Source organism: Manis javanica, chromosome 13 (assembly GCF_040802235.1).
Source record: "Manis javanica isolate MJ-LG chromosome 13, MJ_LKY, whole genome shotgun sequence".
Taxonomy (NCBI): domain Eukaryota; kingdom Metazoa; phylum Chordata; class Mammalia; order Pholidota; family Manidae; genus Manis; species Manis javanica.
In genome coordinates this window covers 36,201,752-36,214,013 of record NC_133168.1, presented here as the reverse complement: position 1 = coordinate 36,214,013, position 12,262 = coordinate 36,201,752, and the positions used below count along the sequence as shown (strand labels likewise).

The 12,262-nt window shown below is 38.8% G+C and overlaps 1 protein-coding gene across 2 annotated transcripts in view; it reads right to left on the bottom strand.

Moving 5' to 3' along the window:
* Window positions 1-12,262, bottom strand: part of LOC118970081 (amine sulfotransferase-like) — a 65,985-nt gene that overhangs the window by 38,677 nt on the left and 15,046 nt on the right. Inside the window, exon 2 of one of the 2 annotated variants that reach the window (XM_037005582.2) lies at window positions 367-519. The exons of the other annotated variant lie outside the window; for it this stretch is intronic. Coding sequence (XP_036861477.1) covers window positions 367-508 — 142 coding nt within the window. The 5' untranslated portion in view covers window positions 509-519. The remainder of the gene's footprint in view (window positions 1-366; window positions 520-12,262) is intronic. 2 annotated transcript variants of the gene reach the window in all.

Genomic DNA, 12,262 nt, shown 5'->3' with positions numbered 1-12,262 from the left:
ATTATAATTAATATAAGTTGAATTTCCTTCCTCAGAGGTTATTAAGTATAGCTTACATCTTCTGTCCCATCTCCCTGCCTGAGGATAAATATTCCTGCCTCTCTTCCTAGACATTTCATCACTACATTTTTGTCATTTTCTTCAATGCAATTTCTTCCTCATTGTGTTCTTTTCACCAACCAAAGTCAGAAATAATTTAAGCTATATTGTAAACACCTGATTTCATGAGACATTAAAGTGTCTTATCTTTTAATACCCAACGGATTTATAGCACATGATCATACCTAATACTACTGAGAAACTAAGCTCACATATTAATGAAAAGCCATTCAATTATTAGATTAGCTATCAGAATGGAGAACTTACCAGATTTTGGGTATGCGATTATGAAGACATCATCATCTCGGATTTCAAAATCATCCAGATTTTCTAAAAAGTCAACATCAATTCCATAACATGTAAAATTAAATCCTTTAAATGTGAATAAAAATTTTTCTGTGTCCTCCATAATTCAATTGCCTGCAAAAGCCAGACATATTATTTGAGAGAAATCTAGTACAATTTGAGATCTTCTCTTCCATATGCTCGCTTTTCATCCATAATTAAGAACATAAATAGATTTCTTGTTTTCTCCACAGATTCTGATAACCTGCTGGCTCTGAAAGGTACTGTATTAAATTCTGTATGTGTGGGCTTTCCACGAATGCTCAGTAGCCTGGTGGTCACAGGCTGGGTCGTGATTTTACACGTGTGTGATCCTTTCATGAAGCTATAGGGGAAACACTTAAAAGTTATTACTGTGATAGTTGGAAAAGTAATGTTAATCAGAATTCTGATGTATCCTACACAGAACAAATGAATACACAAATATGACTTAAACAGACATCAGAAGCAATTGTTTGTTTTTATAGCCTGACAGCCCATGAGCTGGGCAATTTTATCCCTTTAACAGAACCAAAATGCCTTAGGGTGGACCAGGTTTTTAGAATGATTTCATTCTCAAGTTTTGGTTAGGATTCTTTGGCTTATGATAAATTTTGTAACCATATATTTAAACTTGATACTGTTACTGAACCTTCAACTTGTTTAAAGCGATTGTGTAAGTATTAAGAAGTAACAGACATGAGAGTTCACAAGAAAACATGAGAAATTTCAAATGAGCTTATAAATTGTCCATAATGACAATTTCAAATATGACACAAAATAAAAGTATAAAAGAAAATGTTCAAACACTCGTCTCATGTAGAATGTGCACCAAGCTTTGTGAGTCATCGTACATGTCTACTTTTGCCTTTGTTATCACCTGTCACTAGTCTTATTTAAAAACTCTCTTACATACTAAGAATTCTAAGGTTAGTTGATTTTGGGATTCTTCCAGAAGATTTTCCAGTTTCCCTTTTTTAAAATTTTTCCCAAATATATCCTCAGAATAGCTGTCAAAGAAGAGAACCAGAACTTTATATTTTGACAGCAATTCCAGGAACTTTGGACCATGCATTCCTCTAAGAAGAATGAAAAAGAAATTTGTAAAATATTTTGCAGCCACTCTGTAACTTGTAAATCGATATTTTTTAGCCTCTGTTCAAAACTGAAATTTAAGAAAGGTATAAACTGGCTGGACGAATAACACAAATTCAAAGCCAGGTCTGGAGTGCAGGTCATGAATGGGACAGTGGAGGAGGAAAGACAGAGATTTATTACATCAATAGACTTCTCTAAGAATTCTAACTGGGGCTGTTCTCCAGGGTTCAAGACAGACAGCCTAATTGGTACCTTGGGGCCCTTATTTGGTTTCAAATACTATCTTCCATTATAAAGAAGCAGCGCTCCTTGAGGAGTAGCTGATTCTGTGTCTCGGGATGAAAATAATAAAGATGAACCTGTGACATCTACACCTATTATTAAGCAAAAATTCAGGGCTATGGGGATAGCAGTAACATGTCAAAGGTCAAAATGAGGACTGTAGCGACCCAAGAGACATTTGGAGCATCAGCAGGCACAGAATGATTAGGGTCAATTAGAAAATGAAACATCACATAAGGAGCATGAATCATCATGATGCTTTTAAAAGGAATGTAAGCAATTGATATGTTGTGTGCCAAATTTCTGAAATCCCTAACAGAATTTATGTGACTTCCACATATAAATCTGGTCAGTAAACATGTAATCAATTTTCCATTTTTAGTAACAGTAGGGAGGACCTGTTTAGAATGCATTTAAAATTAAATATTCATAGTTCCTCAGTTTAGATGAAGGGGTAAAAAGAACTATTTCTAAGAATGTAGAAAATACACACTAACTTCTAGAAGCCAGATTAAAAGTTATGTGAGAGTAAAGAAAATGTAAGTTCCATGGCCAGAACCCTCACGTTATTATAAATACTCACCCTCTGTGTTGGTTAAATGATGTTATATTTAGCTTACTGCACAGGGACATGCTTATATACCCCTCAGTGATTAGCAATTTTTCCCACATTGCTTTAAAAAGACTGCCTGGTGCTAAGAGCAGAGCAGAGGCTGGAAGCAAGGGCAGAATCTGGAGGAAAGACCGAGCATGGAGTGGAGGCAGACAGCCCAATGCAGATGTGATTCTACCCTTAAACCTACCTCCATGAGAATAAACTTTAGTATAATCCCCCTTATACTCCCAAACTCTATTGTCATTTTTCAGATTCACTGAAGCCACAGTGAACTTGCCAGAGGTGGGGCACCCTCTCTGGCTACCAACTACATTTTGGTACAGTCCTTAAGATTTGATTTAAACTACAAAATGTAAAATCCAGATTGCATGGGAGTGAAACTTCAGCACACTGCCCCTATGAATAGGAAGACAGCAGCTATGCCCCAGTAGGCATATGGCCTAAGGTGGCTCTCCTCCTAAGGAGTGAGCCCCTCCCCAGGTCTGAGTGGAGGTAGAGGCAATGCCTAAGGGAGTGTTGGAGGCCCCCTATGATATTGGGTAATCCTTAAATAAACAGGATGACCACGTGTTGGAAGGACTGAATTTGACTATTTCACACAGAATAAGAAAGGCCTTACAGGAGAAGGATGGACTCCTGCAAGAAGCAAGCAATGAGGCAGCATGAGAACTCATGCTGTGAGGTGTGGTGGAGGAGGTAAAAGACTTGTTTATAACTGAGATAGCATTGCTACGATGCACTGTGGAGAAGGTAAAGGGTATAGTTGTGACTGAGATGGAAGTGCACTGTGGGGTGGCAAGAGGTTTGTGTCAGATCTCGAAGTGGTGGGAAATACACTGAGGGTGAATGGGGAAGTAGAGATGGTGCCAGAGGCACCAACCCCTCCTCTACTGAAATAATGCCCAGTTGTAGTAAAGAAACTAAGGAAACAGCAATGACAGGTTCCTCAAATAGTGGTGAAGGTCCCTTGCCATGTTGTGGAGCACTCCATGCTCTACCCTTAGATGCAGGGAGAGCTGGTGGACTTGGGCTATTAGGAAGAAACCCTTGGAGTCCATATCAGCCTGGTTCCTGCACCTCTGAGATGTTGGCATGGATGGGATTATTCTGTCCAGGTTAGAAATGGGAGAGCTTATTTACCTGACATCTCTTGCTGCCTTGATGAAACAATAACAAAATGCATACCAGATCCCAATCAACATCTTCCTTGCTTGGCTCATGGCCGTACTTTGCACTATATGGCCCAAACAGGGTGACATACGATCTTTCTACATAAAATGACAGACTTATGCTCAGGTCCAAAGGGCCTTAATAGGAGTTGGTTATGAAAAATGCCCTATATAAGACAGAAAATCATGGCCCAAGTGAAGGGCTCTTTACCACGGGGTGAGTGATACGGTGTTGCAAATGGTTCCCCTTTGTCTCTTTGGGCCCCTAGTAGCCATTATTGCCCCTCACATAAGGCAACTCATAAACGAGGTTACCCATACTGTGGCAGATTTGAGGAAGGCTAAGGTGATGCAGGCATGAAAAGGAACACCAGTCTCCTGAGAAGTGTTTAAAGCCCCTGTGGAGGTCACGAGGACCCAGATGTGGGATGATTCAATAAAAGCAGGGGTGACACAGAAAAATTGGTTGGAAAGTCAAATAACTTCTTATTGGAGATGTGGCAACAATTGAAGCCAGAGAAGGACCATCGCAGAAGATGGAGGTCACATAAATTGTTTTATGAGATCCTCGGAGGAGTAGAGTGTAGGAAAGATGGAAGTTCTCTGCCCAGGATTCTAATCTGATCCCATGCTGCTCTCCCAGTGTGAACATGTACTGATGTAATACTTAGCCTACTGCAAAGGTGTATGCTTGCATATCCATTGGAGATAAGCCATTATTACCCATGTTGCTATGAAAGGAGGTACACCAAGTGCTAAGATCAGAGCATAGCAAAGCAAATCTAGAGGTGAGGGAACAGCTTATAGCAGGCAGATCCCGGAGCAGAGACAGACAGCCAGATGCAGACATGTTTTTAACACTCGATCTACCACTGTGATAATAAAGCTTGGTAAAATCCCCTTTCTACACCCAATGTTCTGCTAACATTTTTCAGTCTCACTTCATCCAAAGTGAATATGCCCAGAGTTGGGACACCCTTCTGGCCCAGAGCTACAGTGATACATATGTAAAGGTACAGGAATGTGTAGAGTGAATATTTGTACCTTGTTATCATTTCAAAAGTGATAAATGGTTAAAAGATGGTGGCATGAGAGGTGAGGCAGAAACCCTATTCCCAAAACCACATATAAAATGAAAATACAGCAAATACAACTGATCTTCCAAGAAATACACAAAGCCTACTTAACAGACTGTTTACATCTGGGGAAAACAGAAGACATCAGAGGAAAGGGTAAAAGAGCAAAGCAGCAATTTGGAAGGACCCAAGTCCTCCCTCACCCTCAGCCCAAAAACGGAGGAAGAGAAATGTAGTGGGAACGGAATAGAAGCCCAGGACTGCTAAACACCTATACCTGAAGATGTGCTCTGGGAGCACAAACCCACATTACATGGTGCTCTGGAAGTTAGTAGGGTTGGAAAGTAAAGAAAGGTGAAATACTCAGAGAACTTCAATTACAACCACATGTGGAGAACAGGTATGCACACCTGGCTCCACTGTGAAAAAAGAAACACTGGAAAATTTAAATACTACTTAATAAAGAGAAGGGTATTTAAGGGGCACAGAGAGCTGGTTCCTCAGGACAAAGGACAGGTGGAGAAAATCATCCTGGCCCACTCAGCCCAGCAGGATGGGTACTCTCAGGAGCATAAGACGCTCCTCCCCCAGTTGGACAAAGCAGTCCCGAAGCCCCTCACTGTGGTATACAGCCTGACTCACACTCCTCCTGGCTGTCACCTGTACTAGACACCTGCTCCCCCACCATTGTGCCAGGCCAGCCAGAGTGTGGCCTTATTGACATCACCTAGAGTGGTGTAATATGGAAACTCCCCCTGTGTGCTTCCCCACTGGACTTTGCAGGGAGACAGGCACTACAGCCGGAAATGTAGGAAAGAGCCCTGTCCTCCCAGCTGTTGCTGGTTCCACTTGCCTGCTACCTCAGTCATTGCTCCATGTGCTTGTCATCTCCAGAGCAAAGAGCTACTGGGCACTAGAGGGTGCCTCCTACACAAAGTCATTATTCCATAGTAATGACTACAATAATGAAATGCCAAAAAAAATTTAACACAAAAATACAGGGAAAGACAACATAAGAGGACAAGGTGAAATGGAAATCACCAATGTTCTTGATAAAAATTTCAAAATAAAAATCATAAAAAGACTCACCAGGATACAGAAAAAAATTTTTAAGATCTCAGGAATGACTTGAAGAAAGGGATAGTAACTTTGAAAGATACAGTATCTGAAATAAAACATACAATGGAGGTATTTAAATGTAGATTAGATGAGGTAGAGGAGACAATATATATAAGTGAAATAGAAATTAGAGAACAGGAAAACAAGGAAGCTAAGGCACAGAGGGAAAGAATGATAGCTGGGAATGAAAGTAAAATAAGAGAACTGTGTGACCTTTCCACGTGGAACAATATTCACATGATATGGGTACCAGAAGTAAATGAGAGAGAAAAATGGTTAGAAAGGCTCTCTGAGGAATTATTCACTGAAAACTTCCCCAAACTGGGAAAGGAAATAGTCTCTCAGGTCATGGAAGTGCAGACATCTCCCAATACAAGGCACCCTAGGAAGACAAAACCAAGACATATATTAAATAAAAATTACAAAGATCAAGGACAAGGAGTGGTAATTAAAAGATGAGAGAGAAAAAACATCACTTTTAGTAAAGCCCATCAGGTTATCATTAGACTTCTCAGCACAAACCTTACAGGTCAGAAGGGAGAGGCATGATATATTTAATGTAATGAAACAAGAAGAGCCTCCAACCAAGAATCCTTTACATGACAACATTATCATTTAAATATGAAGCAATGAAGAAAATAATTTAAATATGAAGCAATGAATAAAATATATAAAATCTTCCAGAATATGAAGCCAAGATGAGGGTATCTACTTCCCACAAACCACCTCTACAATGTATTTTAAAAGGATTGCTAAAGATGGAAGTACTCCTAAGGCTGAATAGTTGTCCCAGAGATAATTAAACCACTGTAAAGTAAGTAGACTAATAAATTTCTAAGTAAATTCATATTAAAATCAATTACTCACAAAGTTAGTCAAGGGATAGACAAAGAGTACAAAGTATGCCATCTTTTGTATAAAGAGTGGAAGAAGTAGAAGGGGAACAAAAATCTTTAGATCGTGTTTGAAATAGCCTAATAAGTGACTAAAGAGAGAATGTTAGACAGCAAGGAAGCTGCCCTTGAACTTTTGGTAACTACAAATCTCAAGCCCGCAATGGCAATAGTACATTATCTATCGATAATCACCCTAAATGTAAATGGACTGAATGCACTAATCAAAAGACATAGTTACAGAATAAATAAAAAAAAACAAAACACATCTATATGTTCTCTATAGGAGAATCACTTCAAACTCAAAAACATACACAGAGTAAAAGTGAAGTGATAGAAAACGATATTTCATGCAAATAATGGGGAGGAAAAAGCAGGAGTAGCATTACTAGACAAAATAGATTTAAAAAGAAGAAAGTAACATGAGACAAAGAATGACATTATGTAATGATAGGGGTAATCTAACAAAAGGATATAACCATTGTAAATACATATACACCCAAAAAAGTAGTACCTAAATATATAAAATGAATACTAACAGAATTAAAGGGAAAAGAGAATGCAATTTTTCATTTTAGGAGACTTCAAAACACCAATCACTCCAAAAGGTAGACAAACCAGAAGAAAATAATTAAGGATACAGAGGAAATGAACAATGTATTACAACAGATAGAACTAAAAGACATCTACACAACACTCCACCCAAATACAGCAGGATACACATTCCTCGCAAGTGTACATGGAATGTTTTCCAAAATAGATCACATACTAGGCCACAAAGAGAGCCTCAGTAAATTCAAAAAGATGAAAAATGCCAACCAGCTTCAGAGACCATAAAGGTAAGAAACTAGAAATAAATTATGCAGAGAAAAAGAAAGCCCACAAACACATGCAGTCTTAATAACATTCTCCTTAATAATGAATCGGTTGATGACCAAATAGAAATAGAGATCAAGAAACATATGGAGACAAATGAAAACCACTCAACACCACAAAACCTGTGGATGTAACAAAGGCATTTCTGATGGGAAAGGATGGAGCAATATAGGTTTACCTCAGGAAAAAAAGAACAATCCCAAATAAACAGTCCAAACTCACAATTAATGAAAGAAGAAAAAGAAGAAAAAACGAGGCCCAAAGTGAATAGAAAGAAGGTCATAACAAACATCAGAGAAGAAACAATAAAACTGATACAGATAAAACAATAGAAAGAAAGAATCAATAAAACCAGGAGCTGGATCTTCGATAAAATAAATAAAATAGATAAACCTTTCCCCAGACTAATCAAGAAAACTAGAAAGTGTGCACACATAAACAGAATCAGAGATGAGAAAGGAAAAATCATTGTTGACACCACAGAAATACAATGAATTATTAGAGAATATTATGAAAAATTATATGCTAACAAATTGGATAACTTAGAAGAAATGGATAACTTTCTAGAAAAATACGACCATCCACGAGTGACTGGGGAAGAAACAGAAATTCTGAACACCCCACTTACCAGCATTGAAATTGAACCAGTAATCAAAACACTACCTATGGGAAAAAACCACTGGACCAGGTAGCTTCAGCACTGAATTTTACCAGTGATGGAGAGGTGACCTAATACCCATCCTCCTTAAAGTTTTCCAAAAAGTAGAAGATCGAATACTTCCAAACTCATTCTGTGAGGTCACCATAACACTAACACCAAATACAGACAAAGACACCACAAAAAAAGATAATTACACACCAATATCCCTGATGAACACAGATGCAAAATCACTCAATAAAATACTAGCAAACTGAATTCAAAAATACATAAAAAAATGAGAGATCATGACCAAGTGGGATTTATTCCAGGGATGCAAGAATGGTACGATATTTAAAAACCAATCAACATCATACACAAAATTAACCAAAAGAATAAAAGTCACGTGATCATCTAAATAGATGCTGACCAATAATTTGACAAAATTCAGCATCCATTCATCATAATAACTCTCCACAAAATTGGTATATAGTGTACGTACCTCAATACAATAAAGGCCATATATGACAAACCCACGATCAACATCATACCTCACAGTGAAAATCTGAGAACTTTTCCCCTAAATTCAACAATAAGACAGGAATGCTACTTTTACCACTTTTATTCAACATAGCACTTGAGGTCCTAGCCATGGCAATCAGCAGCACAAGAAATAAAATGCAGCCGGATTTGTGCGCAGGAAGTAAAACTGTTACTGTTTGAAGGTCATGTGATATTGTACATAAAAAACTCTAAAGAATCTTCCCAAATATACTAGAACTGATAACTGAATTCAGCAAATTTGGAGGATACAAACTCAATACCCAGAAATAACTACTAACTACTAATGATGAACTGGCAGAAAGAGAAATCAGGAAAGCAACTCCATTTATGATTGCATCAAAATGAATAAAATACATAGGAATAAGTCTAACCAAGGAGGTGAAAGACCTATACTATGAAAACTTCAAGAAACTCATGAGACAAATTAAAGAAGACACCAATAAATAGAAATACATCCTGACGTCATGGATAGGAAGAATACTGTCAAAATGGCCATCTTGCTTAAAGCAGTCTACAGATTAAATGCAATCTCTGCAAAAATTCCAACAATCATTCTTCATCGAACTACAAGAAATATTTCTAAAATTCATATTGAACCACAAAAACACTGAATAGCCAAAGCAATCCTGAGAAGGAGAACAATGCTGGGGGCATTATGTTCCCCAACTTCATGTTTTACTACAAAGCCACAGTAATCAATGCAATTTGGAATTGACACAAGAATGGACCAAAAGATCAATGGAACAGAATAGAAAACAAGATAAAGACCACACATATAAGACAGATTAATATACAATAAAGGAGCCAGCGATACACAATGGGGTAACTGATAGCCTCTTAAACGACTCGTTTTGGCACACCTGGACAGCTGCACATAAGAAAATGAAATTGTATTATTGTCTAACTCCTTACACAAAAGTAAACTCAAAATGGATAAAAAACTTAATGTAAGTCATGAAACCACAAAACTCTTACAAGGAAACAGGCAAAATTTCTTGAATATAATCATGAGCAACTTGTTCCTGAACACATCTCCAAAGGCAAGGGAAACAAAAGCAAAAATGAACACATTGGACTACATCAAATTAAAAAGCTTCTATACAGCAAAGGACACCATAAGCTGAACAAAAGGGAATCCTATAGTATGGAAAAATATATTCACAAATGACTTATCTAATAAGGGGTTAACATACAAAATATATAAAGACTTCACATGACTCAATACACAAGAAAAATAATAATTCAATTAGAAAATGGGCTATGAGGGGCAGAGCCAAGATGGCAGCATGAGTAGGACAGTGGAAATCTCCTCCGCAAAACATATATATTTTTGAAAATACAACAAATACAACCATCCCTAAAAGAGAGACCAGAAGACACAGGACAACATCCAGACCACATCCACACCTGCGAGAATCCAGTGCCTGGTGAAAGAGGTAAGATACAAGTTGCAGCCTGGCGTGACATGAGGCCCCTCAGCCAAGGTCCCGGTGGGAGGAAGGAGTCGGAGTGGGGAGGGAGAGGGAGCCCAGGACTGCTAAACACCCAGCCCTAGCTATCTGCACCAGGAGTGCAGGCACACAGTGCGTGTGTGGGGTGCTGGAAATTAGGGAAACAGGACAGTAAGAGCCTTGAGGGCATCCCTGCAGCCAGCACCCTGGGAACAAAGAAAAGTGAGTGCTTTTTGGAAGTCTTAAAGGGACAGGGACCCAACAGCTGGATGGAAGCATCCCGGATCACAGCCTAGCAGCTGGAAATTCCAGGGAACTCTGGGTGCACTAACGCCCTGGACAACAGCTCTGAGACCCCTCATGGAGGCAAACAGCCAAACAGACCCCATCCATTACCCCTCCGGGCCCCGCCATAGGACAGCAGCAGCCTGAGGATGGCCACGCCCACAGCAAGGAGGCTTCCTCCATTCTGGCCGGGCAAGATACACAGACCCAGTCTACACGCAATTGCCCAACACAAGCAACTAGGGATCACAGTTTTCCAAGTAAAGAAAGGCCAGGAGCCAAGTGGAAAGAGTCAAGACTCTCCCAGATGACAGACAGTAAATAGCACATCACTGCAACTATTAACATGAAAAGGCAAAAAAATTTGATCCAGACAAGACTAACCTAGACACCTATGACATCTTCAACATCATCCCCTGAGAAGAAACCTGGGGAGACAGATTGAACCAATCTTCCTGAAAAAGAATTCAAAACAAAAGTCATAACCATGCAAATGGACTCGCAGAGAAATATGCAAGAACTAAGGAGGGAGAATACAGAAACAAAACAATCTCTGGAAGGACTTCAAAACAGAATGGACGAAATGCAGGAGACCATTAATGGACTAGAAAACAGTGAACAGGAACACAGAGAAGCTGATGCAGAGAGAGATAAAAGGATCTCCAGGAATGAAAGAAGTTTAAGAGAACTGTGTGACCAATCAAAATGGAACAATATCCACATTATAGGGGTACCAGAAGAAGAGAGATAAAAAGGGGCAGAAAGTGTCTTTGAAGAAATAATTGCTGAAAACTTCCGCAGACTAGAGGAGGAAATGGCCTCTCGGCCCACATAGGTATACAGAACTCCCATTACAAGAAATCCAAGGAGGGCAACAACAAGACACATAATAATTAGAATAGCAAAGATCAAAGAAAAGGACAAAGTATTAAAGGCAGCCAGAGAGGAAAAAAAGGTCACCTACAAATGAAAACACATCAGGCAGTCATCAGACTTCTCAACAGAAACCCTACAGGACAGAAGAGAATGGCATGATACACTTAATGCAATGAAACAGAAGGGCCTCAAACCAAGAATACTGTATCCAGCATGATGAACATTTAAATATGAAGTAGGGATTAAACAATTCCCAGACACGCAAAAGTTGAAAGAATTTTCCTCCCACAAACCACCTCTACAGGGCAACTTACAGGGACTGCTCTAGATGGGAGCACTCCTAAAAAGAGCACAGCACAAAACACCCAACATATGAAGAATGGAGGAGGAGGAATAAGAAGGGAGAGAAATAAAGAATCATCAGACCGTATTTATAGTAGCTCAATAAGCGAGTTACGTTAGACAGTATGATAGTAAAGAAGCTAACTTTGAACATTTGGTAACCACAAACTTAAAGCCTGCAATGGCAATAAGTACATACCTTTCAATAATCACCCTAAATGTGAATGGACTGAATGCACCAATCAAAAGACACAGAGTAATAGAATAGATAAAAAAGCAAGACCCATCCATATACTGTTTATAAGAGACTCACCTCAAACCCAAAGACATGCACAGACTTAAAGTCAAGAGATGGAAAAAAATATTTCAGGCAAACAACAGAGAGAAAAAAGCAGCTGTTGCAATACTAGTATCAGACAAAAAAGACTTCAAAATAAAGAAAGCAACAAAAAATTAAAGAAGGGCATCACATATTGATAAAGGGCTCAGTCCAACAAGAGGATATAACCATTATAAATATATATGCACCCAATATAGGAGCACCAACATATGTGA